Source organism: Penicillium psychrofluorescens (assembly GCF_964197705.1).
Source record: "Penicillium psychrofluorescens genome assembly, chromosome: 2".
NCBI lineage: Eukaryota > Fungi > Ascomycota > Eurotiomycetes > Eurotiales > Aspergillaceae > Penicillium > Penicillium psychrofluorescens.
In genome coordinates this window covers 1,336,826-1,360,401 of record NC_133440.1, presented here as the reverse complement: position 1 = coordinate 1,360,401, position 23,576 = coordinate 1,336,826, and the positions used below count along the sequence as shown (strand labels likewise).

The 23,576-nt window shown below is 53.2% G+C and overlaps 11 protein-coding genes across 11 annotated transcripts; 6 read left to right on the top strand and 5 right to left on the bottom strand.

Annotated features, from left to right (window-relative positions):
- Positions 1-323: 323 nt before the first annotated feature.
- On the top strand, positions 324-1,352 carry PFLUO_LOCUS2729 (uncharacterized protein; the record flags this gene model as incomplete). Its single annotated transcript, XM_073779899.1, has 1 exon — positions 324-1,352. The coding sequence occupies one exon, from the start codon at positions 324-326 to the stop codon at positions 1,350-1,352; it is 1,029 nt and encodes a 342-aa protein (XP_073636808.1).
- Positions 1,353-1,429: 77 nt separating this feature from the next.
- Positions 1,430-2,991, bottom strand: PFLUO_LOCUS2728 (uncharacterized protein; the record flags this gene model as incomplete). Its single annotated transcript, XM_073779898.1, has 2 exons — positions 1,430-2,314; positions 2,365-2,991. The coding sequence occupies 2 exons, from the start codon at positions 2,989-2,991 to the stop codon at positions 1,430-1,432; spliced, it is 1,512 nt and encodes a 503-aa protein (XP_073636807.1).
- Positions 2,992-3,429: 438 nt separating this feature from the next.
- PFLUO_LOCUS2727 (uncharacterized protein) lies at positions 3,430-6,043 on the bottom strand (the record flags this gene model as incomplete). The annotated part of the gene is made up of 2 exons (XM_073779897.1): positions 3,430-4,116; positions 4,166-6,043. The coding sequence occupies 2 exons, from the start codon at positions 6,041-6,043 to the stop codon at positions 3,430-3,432; spliced, it is 2,565 nt and encodes an 854-aa protein (XP_073636806.1).
- Positions 6,044-6,520: 477 nt separating this feature from the next.
- PFLUO_LOCUS2726 (uncharacterized protein) lies at positions 6,521-7,612 on the top strand (the record flags this gene model as incomplete). The annotated part of the gene is made up of 1 exon (XM_073779896.1): positions 6,521-7,612. The coding sequence occupies one exon, from the start codon at positions 6,521-6,523 to the stop codon at positions 7,610-7,612; it is 1,092 nt and encodes a 363-aa protein (XP_073636805.1).
- Positions 7,613-8,022: 410 nt separating this feature from the next.
- PFLUO_LOCUS2725 (uncharacterized protein) lies at positions 8,023-9,307 on the top strand (the record flags this gene model as incomplete). Its single annotated transcript, XM_073779895.1, has 3 exons — positions 8,023-8,483; positions 8,549-8,930; positions 8,990-9,307. 3 exons carry the CDS (start codon positions 8,023-8,025, stop codon positions 9,305-9,307), a joined length of 1,161 nt encoding a protein of 386 aa, XP_073636804.1.
- Positions 9,308-9,628: 321 nt separating this feature from the next.
- On the bottom strand, positions 9,629-10,725 carry PFLUO_LOCUS2724 (Replication termination factor 2; the record flags this gene model as incomplete). Its single annotated transcript, XM_073779894.1, has 3 exons — positions 9,629-10,108; positions 10,166-10,655; positions 10,706-10,725. 3 exons carry the CDS (start codon positions 10,723-10,725, stop codon positions 9,629-9,631), a joined length of 990 nt encoding a protein of 329 aa, XP_073636803.1.
- A 152-nt stretch (positions 10,726-10,877) lies between these two features.
- On the top strand, positions 10,878-12,700 carry PFLUO_LOCUS2723 (uncharacterized protein; the record flags this gene model as incomplete). Its single annotated transcript, XM_073779893.1, has 3 exons — positions 10,878-10,971; positions 11,034-11,993; positions 12,048-12,700. The coding sequence occupies 3 exons, from the start codon at positions 10,878-10,880 to the stop codon at positions 12,698-12,700; spliced, it is 1,707 nt and encodes a 568-aa protein (XP_073636802.1).
- Positions 12,701-15,719: 3,019 nt separating this feature from the next.
- PFLUO_LOCUS2722 (uncharacterized protein) lies at positions 15,720-16,736 on the top strand (the record flags this gene model as incomplete). Its single annotated transcript, XM_073779892.1, has 1 exon — positions 15,720-16,736. One exon carries the CDS (start codon positions 15,720-15,722, stop codon positions 16,734-16,736), a length of 1,017 nt encoding a protein of 338 aa, XP_073636801.1.
- A 452-nt stretch (positions 16,737-17,188) lies between these two features.
- Positions 17,189-19,688, top strand: PFLUO_LOCUS2721 (uncharacterized protein; the record flags this gene model as incomplete). The annotated part of the gene is made up of 2 exons (XM_073779891.1): positions 17,189-17,949; positions 17,999-19,688. 2 exons carry the CDS (start codon positions 17,189-17,191, stop codon positions 19,686-19,688), a joined length of 2,451 nt encoding a protein of 816 aa, XP_073636800.1.
- An 828-nt stretch (positions 19,689-20,516) lies between these two features.
- On the bottom strand, positions 20,517-21,944 carry PFLUO_LOCUS2720 (uncharacterized protein; the record flags this gene model as incomplete). Its single annotated transcript, XM_073779890.1, has 1 exon — positions 20,517-21,944. The coding sequence occupies one exon, from the start codon at positions 21,942-21,944 to the stop codon at positions 20,517-20,519; it is 1,428 nt and encodes a 475-aa protein (XP_073636799.1).
- An 859-nt stretch (positions 21,945-22,803) lies between these two features.
- Positions 22,804-23,277, bottom strand: PFLUO_LOCUS2719 (mitochondrial import inner membrane translocase subunit TIM16; the record flags this gene model as incomplete). The annotated part of the gene is made up of 2 exons (XM_073779887.1): positions 22,804-23,217; positions 23,275-23,277. 2 exons carry the CDS (start codon positions 23,275-23,277, stop codon positions 22,804-22,806), a joined length of 417 nt encoding a protein of 138 aa, XP_073636798.1.
- Positions 23,278-23,576: the final 299 nt, after the last annotated feature.

Genomic DNA, 23,576 nt, shown 5'->3' with positions numbered 1-23,576 from the left:
TCCAAAGGAGACAATGGAGATCTGGGGTAGGATTTGCTGTCATTCATGTATCTTCTCCATATTTAAGCGCAAATATGTTACTGACAAAATGCCGACGATTTTTCCGACGAGAGTCCGGGGGAAATGCTCAACTAGGCCCAGCCCATCTTAGCCTTAAACCTTGTCACCGGTTCGCGGGGTAGGACTCGTGAAATCTCGCCGACGTTATTTCCGCTTTAAAATTAAATTACAATGATCTTTGATACATAACCCGCAATTATCCTCGTCTTCCTATGGAGTTATAGCACTTTTACTTTTACTTGTCTTTGCTCTGTTTCAAGATCATGCCCTCCATCACATACTCCTCCACGCCGCCCCCCATCACACCCGCCTCGCGCGAGGGCGATACCAACTACAAGCTACCTATATTTCCACTGGGTCCCTTTACGAAGTATTCTGGCAACCCATTACTGGTTCCCAACCCGGAAAACGAGTTTGAATCGTCATACATTTACAATGCCGCGGCCATTGTCCTTGATGATAGAGTGTTTCTGCTTTATCGTGCCCAGAACGCTGCCAAGGTATCCACTATTGGACTAGCATGGTCGTCGGATGGCTATGAATTCACGCGCCTGGATCGTCCGATACTGGAACCTAGCGAGCCATGGGAGATGGGCGGTGGTGTCGAGGATCCGCGTGTTGTGCGCATCGATGGCGTCTTCTACATGACCTACACCGCGTGGGATCTCAAAGTGCCGAAGCTCTGTCTGGCAACATCCACAGACCTGGTACATTGGAAGAAGCAGGGTGGACCACTGTTCCCGGATTTTATAGATGTTGAAAACGCTCTGGATGGACGGACTGAGGTGCGGTTCGGTCACTCCAAGTCCGGCGCGATCTTCCCGGAGAAAACTGCAGACGGAAAGTTTATGATGATATTTGGCGAGGCATATCTCTGTGTAGCGGAAAGTGAAGATCTGATTCACTGGCGTGCGTGGCCCTTCAATAAGTACTTCGCAACCGGAGTCCATGTCTGGGAAAACCGACTGCTGGAACCTGGGCCGACCCCGGTCAAGACTCGAGACGGCCGATGGATTCTGGTGTACAATGTTGCCACACGCGGCGCGCCAGGTTTCCACAACAACCAATACTCCATCAGTCAGATGCTGGTCGATCTCGAGCACCTCAGCGATGGCCCACTGGCGCGTCTCGACCGCCCGTCGGTTGTTGTATCGGCGAAGAACGAGCACCTTGGGCAAGTCAACGAGGTTGTTTTCTGTGAGGGCATGGTTCAGTTCCACGGCAAATGGTTTATGTATTATGGCCAGGGGGATAGCGAGCTGGGAGTTGCCACAGCTGACGTTCAGCCGTGAAAATTAAGGCAACGAATTGCTGGGTCCAGTACAAACTAGACTGCAAGAGTAGAAATAGAATGTTCATTTATCATCATTCACGCGCGTGAATCAGACTGTTGCCCAGCAGAGTAACTGTAATCTACGAAAGGAATTGGCGAAGACATGGTTCCAGCGGCCAGCTGCGGAACTGCATCTTCAAGATGTAAGCTGCGAAGGTCGCGAAATGTCCAAAAGACGGAATAGCCGTCAGTCTGATCGATAGTCCAGGGTCCAGAACCAATCTCCTCGCGCACTTCTTGGGCTAGCTCTGGATAGCGGTCGAGCGCGTCGTCCCACAAATTCAGTAGACCGCGAAAATTTTCAAACTGCGTTTGGCGCCAGAGTTGTAGAATAATGCGAGCTGTTGTGGCCTGGATGTCCGAGAGGATAGCCCAATGAATGAGCATTTCGCGTGGGCAAATAAACACTGATCGAACGAGTGAACAGATATAGTGCAGCACGCCTGGAACAGGGCGCAAGGCCAGCAACTTGCCAAGGGTATCTTGTCGACTAAGTACTGTGGCGTAAAACGACAGCACTACCAAATTATGGAGCGAATGGATCGTGATCGCTTCTGGTCGAGCTGGCATTTCATCGCGAAGGTCAAGTAGCGATGAAGGAAGTTGAACCGCCCAGAATAGACACTCATACTCAAGCCGACACCACGAGAGGTTCGCATCTGGTCCGAGACCATCGTGCTCCTCCGCAAGTCTTAAGCGGTCGAGGCTCAGACCTAGGTTGGAGATTCGCAGATAATGATGCGCAAAGGTAGAGGGATTTACCGATTGAGCATAGCTCATCAGAAAATCATCTGGAGTGTCAAGCGGTGTCAGCGGGGAGCCAACTAGTCGAAGCCAGGTGTTGGTGACGATAGCACCCGCAAGAATGGGAGCTGGTAGTTCATCTCCATTGAGTAAAGCTGCGCGGATGGTGCCGAATACCTGACTTTATTCAATAAAAATCCAAGAAAAGAGTTAGATTGGCTGCTTACCCGTTGTACAGAATCGTTCTCGACAGGGAAACGAAGCATCATCAACAAGGCACCGGCGAGGCATTGCAGTGACATCTCGCCCCAAGTCACCAATGCCAGGTAATCACTGGCTCGTTGCGGCAGATCCGCATCGGGGTTATGGTGAAGCCAGATACCGGCAGATAGCTCGACACATTCGTGTAGCACCGGATCCAAGCTCTCGTTGCCGCCCTGGATCATTTCCGATGGCACAAACGGAGTGAGCGGGTGAACATAATCCCAATACTTTCTCGCCGTCGAATCTGGGATATCTGAATTTTCATCTTTGAGGATAATTTTCTGGCCATCGGGGTGAGTAAAGCCCGTAGAATTCAACTGACTATCCCCGTCCTTGACGACAGAGACAATGCTGCCTGTGCTGGCCCATCGGTGCTCTTCTGCAGGATTTGAGGCAGACGCTACGGCGGCGACAGCCGAGACTCGTGAAGCAATGCGCTGGGAGGTTTTTCGACGCTTCAGGCTGGGCTGCCGCCGGCTAAAATTGCAGACCAGGTCCAGATGCTCGCATTCGGTGCAGCGGCTAGCCCACGGGCCGTCTAAGGCACATTTCTTCTTCCTGTGTCTGCAGTAGTTGCAAGATTTGAACATGGGACCATCAAAACGGGAGAAACGTCGGAAAATCTCTCCTTGGACAATGTCTGGCCAAGAAATAATTGCAATGTGCGGAGGAATGTTCGGGGTAGTAGGTGGATTAACACGCTAAGTGCCCCCGCATCAATTAAGCTAGTGAAAATGCCGCGATACCGACGCTTGCTCCGCCCCCCAGATTACCCCGGCTCGTCAATTGCCCGATTGACGTTCATTGGCCCAATTTTTCCTAGAACCATCCAGATTGCTCCCAATGGTTTGAAGAGCCAACTCTGACCAGGTGACTGTTCTACCAGTTTACTTACTGTTCGAGGTAATACTAACTGTTACAATTATTGATATGAAAGCGTTCCGTACTGCTAATATTTCTTCAAAACCGAGATTGTGAATTCTATAAAGAATTACATGGCCTGTAGACTGTTTTGAGCCAGCTCTAATCTAGAAATCCAGTCCGTAATACCGCATTTCCACCTTGTCGTCCTTGGCCAAGCCCTGTGCACAGATAGTATACACATCATCCGGGAAGACATCAACCCCATTGTCCCCAAAATCGACGTCACGGTCATCGGCAACAGAAACCACAACGCCCTTAACAGGTACCTTTGTCCGAATCTCGAGTTTACCGTCCAGCACAGATAAAGTGACATCTGGAGATGCAGACAAAGTGACATACTTCAGCGGCTGAGGCCAGTCCGATGCGCGGGCAATGACATGACCACCCTGAGGATCCTTCATGATCGCCTGAACGGCGGTCTTGTCGTCGACGCTCAAGTCTTCCAGTAACTCCGTAGTGCGGTTGGACAAAAGGGTTTGAATGTCCATTGACCTTTCTTCGCGCAGAGCACCGGTTGCAATGTCATATAGCCGGACCTCGATTTGGACTGGAAAGTCCTTCAATGTCCCATTCACAGCCCAGACATCAATGAAGTTTTTCTTTGGAGCAAGGTCATGGGGAGGAGCAAGAATCTGAGGAGGCGGCGACTTGAGTTTCTTGAGCTCAGGTGTCGAACGACTCATTCCAAGAGCGAGAGGAGCACTGTCACGCATTGTCATGAAGTAAGCCATCTTCTTCTCTCCGTAGAAATCGACCATGGCCCAGCTGGAGACTGGCCAGCAATCATTGATCTAGAAAGTATGAGTAATGAGATAAAAGATAAATGGAGACTCCACGAACCTGCCATACGAGCTGTCCAGCACAGTATTCTCGGCCCGGACCCTTCCACTGACGTCGGCAGCTCCGAACAGCAAAACCGAGACATTCGGCTTGAATGAGCTGGGTGGCATAGATCCAGCTGTCGAGGTCCAAGGAGTTCACTCTAATATTTTCCAGAACGTACAAGGCCAATCGACGCTCTGCACCATCTGCTTTGTTGTGCAGATCCAGCACAGAGCTCTGGGGATAGCGCTGCGCTGGGTCGGTCACAAAACGGCGGATGGACTTGGCAGCCGGGAAGCCAAGCATACCGAATTCAGAGACGAACCGGCCGACGAGCTTGTCCCAGAGTTGGTATTTCTCCTGTGAGCCGTGCCAGACATTCCATTGATGAATATCTCCAACAGTTCTGTCTGTCGTCCCCTCGCCGCCCCAAGGTGAGCTCGGATGATAGGGAACACCGGGTGAATATTCGGTAACCACGGCGGGCAAGTGAGTTTCATAGAGCGTCCGCGCTGGGAAGTCTGTGTTGGTCCAGTCGCCTGAATGGTCCTCAGGGTCCCATGTCAGGTTGAGCATCTCGGCGATTTGATAGTCCTCGTTGTTACCGGCATAGAGGACGATAGAACAGTACTGTCGCAGCCGTTTGACTTGGTCCACAGCTTCCCGTTTCACAGTCGCCGCGAACTCAGGATAGCAAGGGTACTGCGCACAGGCAAAAGCGAAATCCTGCCAGACAAGAATTCCACGTCGATCACACTCCTCATATAGTGCATCATGTTCATAGATGCCCCCGCCCCAGACCCGTAACATGTTTTGATTCCCTTTCACGCACAAGTCAACGGCTGAAACATAGTCTTTGGCTGTCATGGAAGTGAGAAACGAATGACCGGGAATCCAGTTGCTTCCAGACGAGTACACAGGTTTGTTGTTGATTTCGATGAAAAAGGAAGTGCCTGGCTCGTCAATCAAGGGTTGCTGTACCAGACGGAGACGTCGTATGCCAACAGGTTTCCTGACATAGTGAAGAGGAACCTGGTCAGGACCCACGATTGCCACATCCACTAGGTAGAAGATCTGAGGGCCATGACCAATGGGGTACCAGAGTTCTGGTTGATGAATCTCCAGTGAAACAGAACCTCGAGGATCTTTCGCACTGAGGCTGAGGGCTGTGCTTAAGCGAAATATATGGCCGCTGGGAGTAGTGACGGTGACATCCGCAGTGACATCTCTGTCCAGAATGGCGTCAAAAGAGATTTTCATAGACGCAGTCTGGAGATCCTCGGACACCTGTGCATCGGCAAACACGTTTTCCACCGTAGAAGCATAAGTTTCAAGGCTGATCTCCCCACATGGTCCGCAAGTCATTAACAGAGGGCCCCAGTCCCAGCCATAATGGTACTGTGCCTTGCGAACATGCACTCTAGAATTCTCTCCACTGAAGGCTCGATAGCTCCCATGTTTCTTTTCCAACTCACGACCGTAATGGAGGGCGCTCTTGAACACGATGCGAAGGGTATTTAGGCCGCGACGTAGTTTGCCTGTAACGTCGATGCGGTGCCGATGGAACATGTTGGTCGACTCCAGAATCTTGTCCTGGTCATTCAGATAGACAGTTGCCACCGTATCCAGCCCCGCAAAAAGCAGATCCTGGCGAGAGTGACCTGAGTCGGGCTCATACTGGAAGTCGCAGGCATACTCCCAGTCGGCCTCGCCGACCCACTGCACAAGGCGTTCATTCTCATCGATGAACGGGTCTGGGATGACTTTGGCATCAATGAGGTCGGTGAAAATCTCCGTGGTCGGCTTGTCATGTACACACTGGTGCCATTTTTCGTCGACTTTGCCGTGTTGTCGCCATCTCCATCCGGAGAGGGTCACAGTGGTCGCAACAGACATGGTCAATGGAAGTGAAGGTGTAAAGGCGTTTGTAGTAATCTATTCTCACTCACCGTAAAATCTAAAGAGTCGGACATCCTCGTCTTTTGTAGAGGTTGCATTAGGTTACTGATTAAATATCATTTCTTGCCTTTATTGCTATCAGATACTCCACTCATCGCCGACGTTTTTTCCGACACTAAATTGCGAGGGCCGAGCACGCTAAAGATAAAGCCAGCAAGGATCAACAGTATCAGGGCTTCATGAGGAGCTTAGGTTAATCTCCGACCCCGCGCTTGATGCTTTTTCGGCACTATGTCGGATGATTCCCCAGGCTCTGGAGTTGCTCCGAAAAAAAAAAATCAGCTATGGCTAATCTCCGCATTTCTATAAAGGAGCCGTTGCCTCATTGTCGGGGATCCTGGGAGAGAAGCAACTTTTACACCATCATCACTTACCATATATTTTGCTCTTTGATTGTCTGGCTTTCTGATCATAATGAAGGCTTCACTGCAGTGTCTCCTCATGTTAGGGCTCGGGGCTGGCAGCGCCCTTGCGGCCTCAGCCAACACGCCTCCCAAAATCACGCCCAAGTCGCAACAGAATGAGGCCAATTACACGGCCCCGTACTTCCCATTGCTCGGTTTCAAGCAATATGCGAACAACCCCATCATGAGACCTGATCCCGACCACTCATGGGAGTCTTCATACCTCTACAACCCGAGCGCCATAGTTCTCGATGACATGGTCTTCCTGCTCTATCGGGCTCAGGATAAACAGAAGACTTCGAGCATTGGCCTCGCCTGGTCAAGTGATGGATACAACTTCACCCGGTACGATCAGCCAATCGTTTACCCTACGGAGTCATACGAAAAAACAGGCGGATGTGAGGATCCGCGCGTCGTGCGTATCGACGGAACGTTCTATCTAACCTACACGGCCTACGACGGCACAACCGCCCGTCTCTGTCTTGCGACCTCGACCGATCTGGTCCACTGGAAGAAATTCGGCCCCATCTTGCCCAACTTCACGGAGACCGTCTACAATTGGCGCAGTCCCGTCACCTACTTCGCTCCCAACCCCACCGGCTGGACCAAGAGCGGTGCTATCATCGATGAGCGCCAGCCTGATGGATACTACTATATGCAATTCGGAGACACTTATCTATACACTGCGAACTCGACGGACTTGATCCATTGGGAGGTCTCGGGCTCCGGCCAGCCTTTTGCTCCACTGTTGAATGTGTGGGAGCAGGCCCTGACTGAGAGTGGGCCACCTCCGATCAAGACTAGAGATGGCATGTGGCTGAAGGTCTACAACGGTGTGGCCACTGGTGGTGTTGGCGGTTATGCTAGTGGCCAGTACAGCACCGGACAAATGCTCATTGATCCGGCCAACTCCCCTCTGGGACCTCCCGTTGCGCGCCTGGAGACCCCAATCTTGCAGCCGACGACAGCCACAGAAATCACTGGACAGGTGGATAATGTTGTGTTCAGCGAGGGACTAGTGCAGTTCAAGGGCAAGTGGCTGCTTTACTTCGGAGCGGGTGATGCATTCCTGTCGGTTGCGCAGACTCCTGTGCAGCCCTAAGTGTGTGGATTTAGTTTGACAATCCCACGAAATCGAAGGCAGCATCAGGCATATATTACTGGCTTAAATTATCCCTGATGTTGAATGTGGGAACCAATCATTTTGATCTCTCTGTGTGTAAATATATCGAAGCAGTTGATTTTTGTTTTGTTCAACTGATTATGTGTTGACGCATGCTTTACCTTCCGCTTCGGGCCATATTAAACTACCACTCCAGCGTATTGAACCAAAGTTAATGCAGTCGACATCTCTTACAGCCTGAGAAGAGAAGTAGCCGACTTTCTTCCTCCCCCGAATCCAATGCCAACCGAAGGAGTTTAGTCAGCAAGCACGTGACCATCTCCTAAGATTTGTTTCTTCTGCCAAATTGATCCATCGCGAATCTTCCCAACGCTGCCCTCCGCCCAACCATGCAGTCTTCAATGCGGCTCCTCAGCCGGGAGGCTCTGACCTCCAAATCGCTCTATGTCTGCTCCACCTGCAGACAGGAGGTTTCACCGCGAGGCATTGCGCCGCTCACCCGTCCATTCCGACGCTACGCCTCGGATAACTCTTTCGCCGAGAAAGCTCGGAAAAAGATCTGGGGTACTGAGAACCCTCCAGGCGCCAAGGATCCTTACGGTGGCGAGGGCCAAATTGCGAAAGCGTGGCGCGAGAGGGGGGAGCAGATAGCGGACGCGCCGGCCAGCCAGACCGACATCAAGGAAGGCGAGACAAAACTTGAAGTTCCCGACGAGGTTGAAGAGAAAGATCTTCTTCCTAGCGACGAGTATGAACAGGCGGACACTTGGCAGGGTCTGAAGCGCCTGGGCTATCTGGAGAAAAACGCCTGGAGGCAGCAGAATCCCACGGAGGCGGATGAGGTGCAGCCGTACGTTTGATTTCTCCTTTAGGTCCTATGTGCTTTGCTAACATCATGTTTGCGAATTCCTACAGATTCGCAGCGAGACCCGTGAACGTCACCCCCGATACAATCGCGCAACAAGTCCGTCAGGTCGCTACGGAGATCTGCATTATGCACATGCTCAAGAAGAAGGGACAAATCGCCAACATCTGCAATGTTGATGTGCACGACCGCAAGATCCAAGCCTATCTCAATTCGTGTGTTCTTCAGCCATCTGCGGATGGAAACTGGGAGACGGCCTTGAAATTCCGCAGCAAGCATATCCAGGACGTGCTCTTCTTTGTTTTCAAGCAGATCGGCGGCGAACAGGAGCCAAATGTGGAGACCGATTCTTCCACTGACCACGTTGGACTGCCAAAGGAGTCGTCGGTGCTCTCCAATTTGTCCTTGAGTGACCCGAGCGTGAAGTTTATCGTTGGTCTTCTCCATTCCCTTTTTTTCTCCATTCATGCTAACAAACGTCCATCCAACAGTTCTTCAAGAGATTGGCTCAACTGACTGGCTATCGCTTCTCGGACAAGAACATCAACACCCTGACTACCGTCGGGCACACCATCGAACACCTCCAAAAGTGGGCTGAGTCCCGCTCCCCCAAAGCTAAGAAGAAGCAATGGTTCGACGACGTTGCCCTCCCGTCAAATATCAGGTTCAAGCCTCGCAAGGAGAAGAGGTCGGACCGGGATGAGGATTTCGGCCGCAAGAAGCTCTACATGGCGGAGCTCTACAAGACTGGCCTGTACCAGGTTCCCGACACCATCGTTCCCCCATGGAAGCGGCCGACGTCCCAGTAGACGTTGGGGTGAATGCTGCATTCTGAATTAGCGTGAAGATGCTGAGTGATGTTGCTTGGGAGGTGGACAGAGGAGTGTCGCTTTACCAATTTATTTCGTCTGCGACGCATGTGTCATTTGTGATAAAACACCTTGTTTGTGTATACTAGGAACCCTGATTGAACTGTTTCTTTAATTTCAAGAATGTACATTTTTTCTTAAAGATCATATACCAGGACTAATGACCGGTCATCCCCGAGACGCCGGTTCCAATACCTTCAAAACCAAACTCCTTCAGACCCAGCAATGCAAGACAATTGGATTCAAAGCGAAACAAAACATCTACCTTCGCGCCGAAGCAGGAATGGTAAATCCCCTGGTCATAAAATCGGCACTCTTGGCACCGCCGTCCTTGTCCTTCTTCGTGAAGAGACTGTCAATATTCTCATTCCCGCCCATCATCTTGCGACGCTTTTTCTTATCACTCTCTTCTCCCAGCACACGTGCGGTGAGCGTTGCCGTGGCTGCATTCTTGATTCCATTGCTGGAGGCGTTGGCGGGGACTGGGGTGCTTGTGTTGCTTCGGCTGTTTGACGCCGGGGTCGCTTTAGGTGCTGTTGACCCGATAGTCTCTGCGGCTGGCTCAGCCGATGCCTCTGTGGCAGCGTGCTTCTTGCGCTTTTTCGAGCCGGGGGCTTTCTTGAGGGAATGGGTGAGGCCCTGTTCGGCGAGTTTCTGGCCGCGGGCAATCAGATACTGCTTGTCTGTTTCCTTGGTGGGCAGAATCGGGATGATGTTGTCTTCGGTGTACGATTCGTTGCACTAGACAGACATGTGTTAATCACAGAAAGGGAAAATTGGTTCTTGAAATAAACTCACCTGCAAGCATTTGTCACCCTTCAACTGCCGAACCGCCTCCTCGGCAAAAACATGCCCGCAAGGCACCAAGTACACGGACTTGACATTCGGACCCAGTGGCTTCGCAGTGATCGGACAGATCCAGCCCTCGCGGCGCTCGTGCCGGTGCACCTGGGCACGGTCCGAGGGGTGCTCAGAAAGTTCGGTATCAATCTCAAAGTGCAGTTCCACCACATCCCTCAGCGATTTCACACGGCCGCACAGGATCTCCTCGCAGTCGGACTTGGAGCTTATGCCCTCGCCGTCGTCGCCGGGGAGCAGGAACCGGAGCACTGCATCCTTGTTGTAGAGATTGCCGACACTGTCCGAGACAATCGGTCGGACGAGCGCTTTATGGGAGAGCGGGCAAGTCGTCCAGTGGTGCTCTTGCTGTTCGCGCTGGGTTTCTTTCAATTGCGCCGTGCTCGGGTTTCGAGCCGCCTCGCGCACGAGTTCGCGGCGGGTGGGAATACTGCGGACGTCAGCAAGAGATCGGACGCATTTTATGAAGAGGAGACTCACCTGCCACCATCGTTACCCATGCTGGTCGGTCGACAGTTGCAGAGGTGTAAGAAGAAGTGCAGACTTGCCACTGACGACCAAAAGGGAGATAGCTGACTCAGCCACGATAACAAGAGAACCAGCTGGCCTGAATGGAGGAAGCTCTCTCCGCACCTCCACACTTGTGCAAATCATGAGATTGAACCACCCGGTTTTACTGCTGGCCGTGGCCGGGTCTGCCGCTGCCAGTGACAAAGTAGCTCGGCCCCGGGGTGTCGCTCCAGAGTGTGAGTTGTTGAACCACAACGGCCTGAATGCTGGTCCAATCCATACTAATTGACTCCCCAAGTTGCCAAATTCTACCAGGACACGACAACATTCACCTGCATCTCGCACCCCTCGATTAAGATCCCCTTCTCTGCCGTCAATGATGATTTCTGTGACTGTCCGGACGGCAGTGACGAGCCCGGCACCGCGGCCTGTTCTCATCTGTCCCGCAACTCGCCCTTGACCGTGGCAGACCGGCCGGGAAACAGTGAATTAGAGCTTACACCCGCGCTTCCGGGGTTCTACTGCAAGAACAAGGGTCATCGGCCATCGTACATCCCCTTCCAACGGGTCAATGACGGGATCTGCGACTATGACCAGTGCTGTGATGGTAGCGATGAGTGGGCGCAGGTCGGAGGCACCAAATGCCCGGACCGCTGCAAGGAGATTGGCAAGAAGTGGCGGAAGGAAGAAGAGCAGCGCCAGAAGTCCATGACGGCCGCTTTGAAAAAGAAGAACGAACTCCTGGTTGACGCTGGGCGTCAGCAGAAGGAGGTCGAGGACCATATCGTCCGTCTGGAGGCGGAGATCCAGGGCGCGGAAGTGAAGGTGCAGAACCTTGAGGCCGACTTGAAGACTGCCGAGGAGCGGGACCGCAAAATCGTCCGCACTGGAAAGCAGAAGGGCTCGGGCAAGGTCAGCGCCCTGGCGGGCTTGGCTAAGGGTCGTGTGAATGAGTTGCGTGATGCTCTCATCGATGTCCGTCGCCAGCGGGATGAGACTCGGTCGCGCCTCAAGGAGCTCGAGGGCATCCTGTCCACGTTTAAGGTCGAATACAACCCCAACTTCAACGACGAGGGCGTGAAGCGTGCGGTGCGCGGCTGGGAAGATTACGCCGCCCGGGAGAACGTGGAAGGCGATGATGCAAACAGTGCAGAGGAGCGTGATCTGGATGAGATTGCCAAAGCTGATAGTGAAAACTCGGGTATTCACTGGGAGCACTGGGAGAACGAGAACGACGGCAGCAGTAATTCCGATCTGGGTAAGCACAACAGCTCATAATCTACATATCTCAATGCTGACAATATCACTACAGTCTACAAACTCGCAGCCTACCTTCCGCCATCTCTTGTCGGCTTCATCGAAGGTAAAGTCACCTCGTTCAGGACTTTCCTCGAGGATCAGGGAATCCTAGCACAGACCGAAGCAGACTCGTCTTCCGAGTCCAAGGCCGTGACCGAGGCAAAGAATGCCCTTAAATCCGGCGAGGACTCGCTCCAGGATCTCAAAAACACGCTGCGTGACCATCGAGCCGACCTTGAAAAGGACTACGGCACGGCATCCATCTTCCGCGCTCTCAAGGGCGTGTGCATCCAGCAAGACGCAGGCGAGTACACGTACGAGCACTGCTTCCTGGAAAGCACCAAGCAGAACCAGCGGAAGGGCGGGTCTGGCATGAACATGGGCAAGTTTGTGAAGATTGGAACTACGATCGTCGAGGAGGTCAACGAGGCGGGCGAGATGGTCTCTGTTGAGAAGGTCTCGCTCGAGTACGCGAATGGCCAGCACTGCTGGAACGGGCCGAATCGATCGACCAACGTCATCTTGGAGTGCGGCGAGGAGAACGCAATTCTGAAGACTATGGAGGATGAGAAGTGCGTCTACTCGATGATTGTGACGACACCGGCTGCCTGTGCTGGTGGTGAGGAGGAGGGCGATACTGCCCCTCGTCGCAAGGATGAGCTGTGATCTTTTCTGGGGTCTTATGTCACGTACAGAGTCGACTGAATGTTTTTTGAGCCTCTAGATTCTTCAATACATGTTGTTGTTGGTTATTTTCACCTGGTTGATGGTTTTCTACGACAAACGCTCTAGCTCGGAAACAAGAGTATAGATCAACGATATTCATAGACGCAAAGCGAACGGCCGTATGTGACATGAGATAAACACAACGGAAATTCACAATACCACCCCATCCAAGAGATTTCCGGCCCTTAAAAAGAAAGCAGACTGCTGTAGACCGTAGAGCGCCCACTAATGCGAAAGAAGCGGGATACCCGGCCGCGGATGAGTTGAACCTGCAGACTTGGGAGTGGATGGCCGTGGAGGAGGCGACGAGGAGGCCGGCTTAGTGCTGTCCAGGTAGTAGTCAGCGCGATGTTCAGACATGTTATCACAATAGTCCATCCTTCTCCGAGGGGTAGATGGACATACAGTGCAGCTAGTGCACGAGCTGCACGAGCCGTTGCATGTGCTGGAGCAGCAGCTGCACGAGCAGGGACCCATTGTTGTGAGGTTGAGTTGAAATAAGATAAAAACTTAAAGAGTACTTGAGAGTATCCGAAGATATTGCTTGTGCTTGATGATATGAACTAAAAGAAGAAAGCAAGAAGAGAAGGAGGAGGGAAATCAACCCATTCTTATAGTCCTTCACCACCACTCACACCAGCCCTAACACCACCTTCCCAAGCGCCACCACCATCAGAAACCAAATCCCATATCCTCCTCTCGCGCATCGTGGCCGAGCCAAACGCGCAGAAAATCAGCTCCAGCGCAGGGCACCGAATAGTCATCCATCCACCTGCCGCTCCTCCATCAAGATGTGGGTGGACATGACCCCGCTGACACGTAGTAGGCAAATCTACCTGACGGGACGCCAATCGGGACCCCTTGTTCTCGACAACCCCTACAGCTAACTCTGTCTTTTTTGGAGTAGATGCAGGATCTCCACCGAATCATGCAGTGTAGGATTGCCGGTGGACCGCTCCGGTGGCGGTGGATTTGCTCCGGTCTGTTTTCTTGACTCGATGGACGTGCATGGCTTGGTTCTCGTGCAGCTGTAGCTGCAGCTATGGGGCTACCGAGAAGGAACTCAGGATCCATATAGCGTCATCTATAAAAAAAGGAAAGAAAAAGACTACGTAAGGGTTTCTCTTGAAGTCGTGGGACTGGATTGTGGGTGTTATATTATGGAGCTCTATGATATAGTGTGGTGGGTGTTGGGCAGAGTGCTCTATCTTGGGAAAACTAGGTGCCCAACCTACAGTTGGTTCTATTCATGTCTCTATGGGAGATAGTGGTGCACATTTCAAGACTACGGATGGTCTCATAAAAATATTTAACTAGCAGAGTACCAGGACCTCTCCACAATCCACTCAATCTCGGCTGTTTTCCAAAAGTGTGTAATAGAAACATGTCATACCATCCACTGAGGGGACAACAAGCAAATTTCCAGCGCCAGCAGCGGAACCAAGAGGTGAGGACCTTGGGGGATAGTTAGGGCCCCAAGTCTGTTTCATTGGCGCGGCCGATAAGTGAGGATAGTGTATGGACTGTATCCACTTGCGTTTCAGCAATGTTCTGTTTTCATGTGCTCTGAGCAGTTTTCTGCCACGGACGGATATTCTTGTATTGTTATCACCAGCGGATGGATAGGGCTTCTCTATATATCTTTTCCCTGTACTCACCGCAAACCGTTGAAAAGCATGTCAAACAGAAAAGATCAAAGAATGATGGCCTTGGCTCGCTAAGATCAGATAACAACCCAACCCTGTATTAGGAGTCACCCTCGGCCCCGGCTGAAGTCATCTCCAGCAGATCGCGGGTGGAGAGAACGAGGTACCGAGCGCGTATCATCAGTGTACACACAGACCCTCCGATGTGCATGCAGATGCTCGTCTCGCATTGGTCCCGTCTTTACCATTCCTATGATTGGCCGGGCGTGCGTGCTTATGGACGATGTGAGGATGTGGGAATCCCGGGATGAGCTGGGTGGTGAATGCTAGAGCGTGCTTGCCGGCACTACATTGGGAGGAAGAAGAGTGGCCCCGGCAAGTGGTAGGGATAGCCGCTTCGACTCTTTACATAGAATGTTAGAGAGATGGAGGGCGAAAAGTGCCGGATTCGGGAAATGCGGCTGTTGGTTGGGTGGTGGGCCTGACTAGGCGTGGCTCCCTAGAGAAGAAGTAGGGCTGCTCGGTACTCGGTGGGCGATTTTCTGGATAATTGCAAATACACAGCAACAAGAAGAGACTTTAAATCTCAGCCAGGGGATTCTCCCGTCTACATGACCCGAGCAGCGGCCCGGTGTCCGCAAGGTCCCTACTTGATCGGGAGGACATAAAAGCACGAAGGATTCCGCATCTGAACTGCAAATATCATTGACCAGTTACAGCAGGAAGCTATTTGGCAACGAAAAGAAAAAAAGAAAGTTCCTCCATCGCAGCAGTCTGATGTCCCTCGTCTAGCCAAGCCACGGCCTAGACACACACCCCCGTCTCACTGCATCCGGCTCCGAGGAGACAGACACACCATAACTGGATAGCTTATTTCTTCTGCACAAACGGAAACTCGGAGTCAGCATTAGGTATATGACACGATGCGACGGCAGGGATCACACGTACGGGGCAGTTGCATTGGCCGGCAGGGCATTGGCACGAAGCGCCGCAGGTGCAACCGTGGTCAGCTGGTGGGTGGTCAGCAGGGAATACAGCATACGAGACATGGTAGGCTGCTCACGCATATTGGTATTTGGTGAAGGGGTTTGTTGTTGTTGAGGATGATGAGTGTTGCAGAGGCAAAGTGGGATGAAGCGAAGCCAAAAGTGGGGAAAGCGAGAGGAGGGATCCTTATATACCCGGGATGCTGACTACCACACTACTGCACGTAACGGAGGAAGATGTCTGTACAATCTGACCTATGATTCTACGAGCTAGATTGAGCGCATATTCGGTCTGGCACAGACCCCAAAATCTACTACTGCAGCCAAATGCCTTCCTCGGTCGCCTGTCTGTGTGGACAAGTGGTGCTGCCCATCGCACTGAAGGCATCATCGAAACTGCATCTATGTCATTGCCACCGCTGTCGCGCCGTTTCGGGCCTGCTGTGCTCGGCTTATTACTTCGTCCAGCAGAAACCACCTGCTCTAACGGGTCTGCGCGAGTACCGACAGTCCGATCATGCCTCGCGATTCTTCTGTAGGAGATGTGGTGCTCACGTCTTTGCCCGTTCGGCGGTGGGGGAGTTTCTAGTCGCCGCGGGGGTTCTCGCAGCTGAGAATACGCCGCCCGTCTCAACAGTGCAGCACTGGCAGGTCACTGACACTGGCGACGGTGGACTCAGCACGTTTCTGGCAGGCACAATATCTCCTACCCCAGGCTGTCTGTTGAGCGCCGGGCAAAGCGACCCCCCAAGCCTAAGCACCGACACCTCTAATAACGCTGACGAAGTGCAGGCGCGTTGCGACTGCGGCGGCATTGATTTCTACATCACTCCACCGGATACATCCTCCGTCGAAGCATCATCCCCCTGGGCTGACCTGCTCGTGCCATTCCACTCGGCATCATCCGCCAATCCGGACGACGTCAAGTGGTGGCTGCGCGACGGAAACACCAAGTATCTCGCCGGCACCTGCGCCTGCACCTCTTGTCGCCTGGGCAGCGGGTTTCCCATCCAGACATGGGCTTTTATCCCCAAGTCCAATCTGTGGAATGCAGACCGCTCGCCCCTCACTTTCACCCATGGATCCATGCAGCGGTATAACAGCTCACCGGGTGTATACAGGGAATTCTGCAGTCGCTGCGGCGCCAATGTCTTCTGGCATTGCGATGAGCGGCCGTCGCTGATCGATGTAAGTGTGGGCTTGCTCCGTTCGCGGAATGTCCGCGCCGAGGAGTTGTTGGATTGGGCTACGGGGCGAGTCAGCTTTGCTGAGATGGGAGTACAGCAGGACCTGGTGCGGTTGTTGGAAGATGGACTGAAGGTATATGGAGAGTCAAAGCAGTAGTAAGCTAGTTCGTAGGATTTATATACAGGATGCGTCTCCCTCCTCATTGTCATTCTGTTCAGCTTTTCCCTCACGCCTCGAGTCAATTGTAATATGAGCGCCGTCGGGACTGGCTGGAGTGCATCACGTCCAGTGTTATTCGAGATCAGTTTTACTTCCAGTCTGTCTCTCTTTCTTTCCCAAGGCATCTCAAATGCACTAGTCTGGGTGTAAAGTCTTGTCCGATTTTCGATTAAATCATATATCAAAAGCAGTAGATCTATATCTGAGGAGCGAAGGGCTAGAGTGTGAAGGAAGTGGAACTAGTTGACCACAGGCAAGCCGGGCTAAACACCACAGTGGAGACACCGCCTTCTCGATCGGGTCTTTCTTTCCCTAAAATTTCCTGCCCATCTCCTGCATCTTTCTTTTCTTTTCTTTCTGTTTGCAGCTTTTGTTTGTCGCCCTCGACGATGCCGCCATTCGAGTTTCGAGGCAACGGCAAAGGCCCCGACCGCCGGTCACATCCCAGACAGAATTTCACCTTCCGCTACCCACGCCCTCACATTTCCGAACGCCCGTTGTTATCGTCCAAATCAGGGCCCGTCGGCGAACAATTTGTCGGGGAGGAGGAGAAGCAAGCACCCAAGTTCACATCATGGGAAGACCTGAGTGACAGTGAAGAGGCAGAAATGGACCTGTCCACCGACGAAGACGCGGATGAAACGTCGCGCCCTCGCAAGAAGCTTGCTCTCGGTCTCGACGGCGCTGAATCCCCTGCGCCTGCACCACCTGCACCCAAATGGTCGAATCCGGACCCGTACACGGCCTTGCCGCCTCCTGACGAGAGCCGGGAGAAGAGGGTGGATGTGGTCAAGTTGATTCGCAAGGCGAAAATCGCTGCCAGCGCGACCAAATCCAATGCGACCAACGAGGTGACCTCGAACCAAGACTTCATCTCTTTCGGTGCCATGGGCATTGATGACGAGCCTCCAAACAATGCTCCAGAAAACGCACCAAGGGGGCCCAAGGGGATGGACATGAGAGAGTCCGCGTTGACGGGTCGGAAACGCACCCGTGACGACGAGGTCAAGGGCTACTCTAAGAAGACTGGGAAACCCGCGAGCAAATTCTACTATGACGCCTCCATTCTGGACCAGTGGAGGGCACTGTCTGACCAGGTCCCAGTGCCCTGGATGGACCACACGGCTCCTGCGATGAATATGGGCACAAGGTGAGTTTGACCCACACACTAGCTGGACAAGTCTAATATTCCTCATCAGATTGCACAACGAAATCATCAGCTTCTACCATTGGGCCAAACCGCAAAAATTTGAGCAGATTGTTCGCGCAGATCTGATCGCGCGGCTTCAAAGTGCGTTCCAGAACAGATACCGCGGTGTGCAAATCCGAGCATTCGGCTCGTTTGCGTCGGGATTGTACTTGCCCACGGCAGATGTTGATCTTGTCCTTTTGTCAACCTCCTTCATGAGCAGTGGACGAAAGACTTTCGGCGAGAGAAAGGGGCAGATCTACGCGTTCTCAGGCTTCCTGAAAAACCTGAACATCGTGGTTCCCAATTCGATTGAGGTCATTGCGCATGCTCGAGTGCCGATTCTCAAGTTCGTGGATAAGCTGACTGGACTGCGGGTCGATTTGTCCTTTGACAATGATAGCGGTCTGATTGCCAACGAAACTTTCCAGTTGTGGAAAGCCGAGTATCCGGTGATGCCCGTGGTGATCTCGATTGTCAAGCAGTTCTTGCTGCTTCGCGGCCTCAATGAAGTGCCGACGGGCGGGTTGGGAGGATTCTCCATCACCTGTCTGGTTGTCAGTCTCCTTCAGCATATGCCACACGGCCATGTCCAGCAAAACCTTGGCAATATCCTGATGGACTTTTTCAATTTCTACGGTAATATTTTCAATCATGAGCGGATGGGTATCAGCATGAACCCGCCTGGCTATTTCAACAAGCGTGTCTTTCAAGACAAAAACGATCGCCTGACAATCGAGGACCCCAACAACCGGGACAATGACATCTCAGGTGGGACCAAAGAGATTGCCTTGATCTTGCGAGCCTTCTCGAAAGCGCACGACGTCATGAAAAATGCGATGATTGACATGTCCATGACTGGTGCATCCCACACAAGTATCTTGCAATACATTATCGGGGCAAACTATGACGAGTACACGGAACAGCGATTCCAGCTGCGTCAAGTCTTTGAAACATGTGATCGATTTCACCATCATCGGTCTCCGCCTCCGCCACCTCCGGGCCTTCCTCCTAGTGATAGGGAGGCTCCTCCACCTCCACCAGAGCCTTCTCAAAAACCGCCTGCTGATAAAAGTGTCCCGAGTGGGCCGAAGGGGAAACAAGCCAGTCAACAGAAACAAAGTGTTCAAAATGGTGCTGGTAAACAGGCTTCTGTCAAGGCCACTCCCGCAGCGCCTACACCAGCGCCGAAGACGAAGACATCACCGAAGGGGGGGAAACAAAGCAGTCAACAGAAACAGGGTGCTCAGAATGGTGCCGACAAACCGTCTTCTGTCAAGGTCACTCCCGCAGCGCCTGCACCAGTGCCAAAAACGAAGCCTTCCAAGCCATCCAACCAGCAAAAGCAAGCCATCCTGACGAATGGTGCTCCTGATCAGGCTCCAGCCCAGGTTTCCTCCTCGGCTCCGACAACAGCCCCCGCCTCAAAAGAAACATCTTCAGCGGAAGCGGACAGTGGTTCTGAGCAGGATCCCTCTGGCTCTTCGATGACAGCGAAAGCGAAAGCGACTCATCGTAGAAACGTGAAATGTCAGGAGCGTGCTGATCGGCTGCGACGTCTGCGACCAGATCTGAAGGTCAGGGCCAGTGTCAGTCTCAGACAGGCCCGTCTTCTTGCCGGGTACAAAGACAACGAGGAGATGGAGATGGACCTAGACCAACGGGAGAAGCAGATGGCTGCTGCGCAGAGCTCTGCATGAGCCCCAGTCTGCTGGTCGATTTTTATGCCCTGTCACGAGTTTCCTTTCTTTCTTGATCGTGTATTAGTATTTGGTCACTTGTGTCCGATGATACCCTTTTTTACCCCCCCATGGACAAAACGACTTCTCCATGGATTTGATTGTTCGGTCTGTTTTCTCTCATGCGTGGGCTTCCACCTCATCAGGAGGAGGGGAAGCTAGGTGGAGCTGGTACGGGGGAAGTGTTTTGATAGATGCTGTGGTGTTGTGATACTCACTTTCTAGAATCGTTTCCTGTCGCTGCGGACGCAAATTTGACTTGACATCTTCCAGCATCTCAACGCCTTCTTGGTCGACACTTCCGAACACGACCGTGAGCGGAAGATCTACACGAGAAGCTGAAACGGCGAACCCGACACGCGCTGAGTCTTGTGAAGATGACAGTCGGTGATATCCCCTCAGTTCGTCAGATTGATGTCCCCTCTTCTAGGGACCTGAGCTAGTTCTTCAATGCAACAGGCCTAACGGCCGGTTTTACCGCCGGGCTGGCGGTTTTTACTGCTGCTCTACCTTCCCCGTGCTTCCCCTTCCACTTCCATTCCTCCTTTCTCACCAAGCAATGCGCTATATGCGCGTTCTTGGAGAGGATCGTGAAGCAATGGGTTGGGGTCCGTGCTGGCTGGAATGAGATCAGTCGTTCAATCGCTAAACAGGTAAGGTATGTATTGATCTGCTCATCGTATTAGATCTATATACTTCTGCGCGTAACATGGGCATGGGCAATCTGTATATGAGGCGCCCTATTTACAGTCCCCACCAACAAACTTTCATAAAGATAGGGTCTATCGTCTATCCTAACTGCTTTTCCATATCCAAAGGCGGCGTGAGCATGCGATCCGGCCCACTAGGGACATACGCAGCTTCCTCCGTCTTCCCCGTTTCTATTGCCAGTTGCTGCAAAGCAGCAATGTGCTCCTCGGGCAACAAATTCACAAAGTCCGCCGGTGGACTCGCCCATACATAATCAATCCACTCCTCACCAAGCACACCGCGGATCTCACGAGCCAACCGCAGGATCTGAGCGCAGCGCGTGGAAGACCAAGCACGATCGGTGACGAGGCCTTCGGAGGGAGTAAGAATACTGGCGGAGTGTTCGGCAGATGAGGGAACGGGCCCCTTGTTATTCAGTTCGTTATTGGGAGTGCTGCGGTTGGCAGCAAGCGCCTGCGTGTCGAGGTCCATCGGCTCGTCATCATCATCCCAGTTTTCCAGGCCGTGGAGGATACTGTGCCAGACTCGCAGCGTCTCGTCCAGCTCGGCGACATTGCTCACCCCCATCACGCTGACGCCAAGCCTGCGGCCCGTGCCGATGTTGGCGACGGACAAGAATCCCGGGTCTGCGTCGGCCGAGCGAGCGAGCGGTGCACCCAGCGCGCCCACTTTGGCTCCAGCGCGGAGCCAGGTCTCAAGCGCGAAGCGGATCGCAACGACCTCCAGTTTCTCGCCGTGGTCTGCCGCGCAGTCCGACGCACAATGGATCGCGCGTCGCAGCGCATCCGGCGCGGGGTGGAAGTCGCCCATCGACCCGATCGGCACGCCGTCGCGGCGCAGCAGGCCCATGCCCAGCGGCGAGGCATTCGGGACTACATCCACGCCCGCAGCGAGGAGTCGCGGCAGCGCAACAGATTGCAGCCGGGTATTCTGCAGTGTGAAATTCGCATAACTCATCACCGCATCCAGCGGCTCGCCCGTCTCCCGCAGCACCATCTCCGCAAGCTCACTCAGCGTCTCAACCGGGTACCCGGAGATCCCGATATAGCGCACAATGCCACCTTCCTCATCTCGCAGCCTTCTTAACTCCCGCACCGCGCCCAGCACGTCGGCGGGAGGGACAAACTCCACATCGTGACAATACACCACATCCAGATAAGTCGTATGCAGCCGCTTCAAACTGCGCCGCACGGAATGTCGGATCCAGTCCGGCGAGTAATCAAACGTCGACGCAGCAACGCGACCTACTTTTGTGAGGAGTCGGTATGTGTCCCGCGGGTAGTGGCTCTGGACATGTTCTGAAGCGAGCGCGCGGCCGAGCAGCTCTTCGGCGGGGCCGTAGTAAGGGGATGTGTCGAAGGCGCGGATACCACAAGCTAGCGCGCGCTGCACTAGCTCTGTCGTTGGGAGGGTGTATGGGTCGGCATTGTATTGGGAGTTGAAGGTTGCGGTGCCCATTACCAGTGGCGGGAGGTCCGCCGATAGCGGGGAGGTGGAGGGCCGCATTGGAGGTGGTTCGAGTGGAGTGTATGATGTCGGGGGAGGAAGGGAGGGGTGTTATTTTGATGTCGAAGAGGAATTGGAGAATTGTCGAAAGAGTGACAAGGCACCTCGGTTACCAGCTCGGTTGATAGAGTAGGGAAAGCAAGATTTCTTATCAATCAACGGGGCAAATTTTTTCTCAACGAATTCCTCCGGTTCCGCTCCGGATGGCGCCATGGCGGGGACCGATGAGGGACAAGATGGGGATGCGACGGGACGATCGGGATGTGGGCATGGTTGTCTTTGTCAGACAGTGCATAGTCAATTGTCGACTGAGAATAATCCCGGAGTTGATGGGCTCGGTGGCGCTGTTCCTGGATGCGATCGAGCGGTGGCAAAAAAGGAACCCAAAAAAGGTTGATCGATCACTACAGGGGGAAAAACAAAGAAGACATGATACATCTTGATGCAAAGTATACAGCTATATAGTACATGGTACATGGGTTCAATCCTTCTGGCACAGGATACGGGATGGAGTGGAGAGACAAGAGGGCTGATGGTCGGGTGGTGTACAGTAACAGAAAGAAAGACGAGAAGGACGAGAAGACCTTCTGGTCTGAAGGGGCCAGATGAATCACCCCTGGTCTAGAGAGCCTCCCCGGTATGGCCCATCAACAACAAAAAACGCCATGCTATGCCGCGGAAATCGAGAGAGAAAAAGGGCGGGTTGATCGGAGGGGACACGGGGGTCGGTGATCGAGTCGATGGTCGAGTCGATCGTCGGGTCGTTGGATCAGCGATCGAGAGAGAGAGAGATGGATAGAGAAGATGGAAAGAGGGCGAGAGCGAGAGCGAGGGCGCATCACGACGGGATTCACCCATCTCACCGATCCTTGTACACCTTCGGCTTCCAACCCTCCTTCAACTCCTTCTCCGCTGCAAACTTCCTCTCTGCCTCGCGTACCTCCATCTCCAATCGCTCTCTGGCGCGCAAGATCTTACTCTGCAGATAGAAGCTGCCCCCCTTTTGCGGATCATTGATATCGAAGAGCTTCTTGAAGCGCTCCATGACCGGTTCCAGGCTGGCCTCGCCGGCGCCGCCGTTGGGTGGCTTGACGTTCAGGATCTTGCAGGCCTCATCAAGGGTTAGGCTCGAGGAGGTGAAGCCGCCGCCGCTCTTGCCCTTGTTCTGGGCGGCGTATTTGCCCGAGGCCTGGGCTTGTTTGTAGGCTTCGGCGAAGGCGCGGCCGAAGACGCGAGCGCCGGTGACGACGACTTGGGTGACGATGCGGTGGGCCTGGTTATCGTGGATGATTAGATGTGAGCATTAAATAAGAGCAAGAGAGGTACATACCATGACGCGGAGTGGACGGGCGGACGAGCACAGGGAGAAGCGCAGGTTGAGGTTGAGGCGAAGGGGAAAAATTCGGCGGCGGTCTGCGCTCGGGCCGTCGTTGATCAGCGGTGCTGTTCACCCGCCGATGGGATCTATACAAAGCACTTATGTTATTGGTAGTAGTTCTAGTATTCTAATTTATTCTGACTTGGACTATTGGTGTCATCATCTCTTTCCTCCGCTCTGTTAAACAAATGTATAGGAAAAATCGAGGTTCTCGCAATCCGGGCAGGACCATTCGCCCAACTCGCATTCCGGGG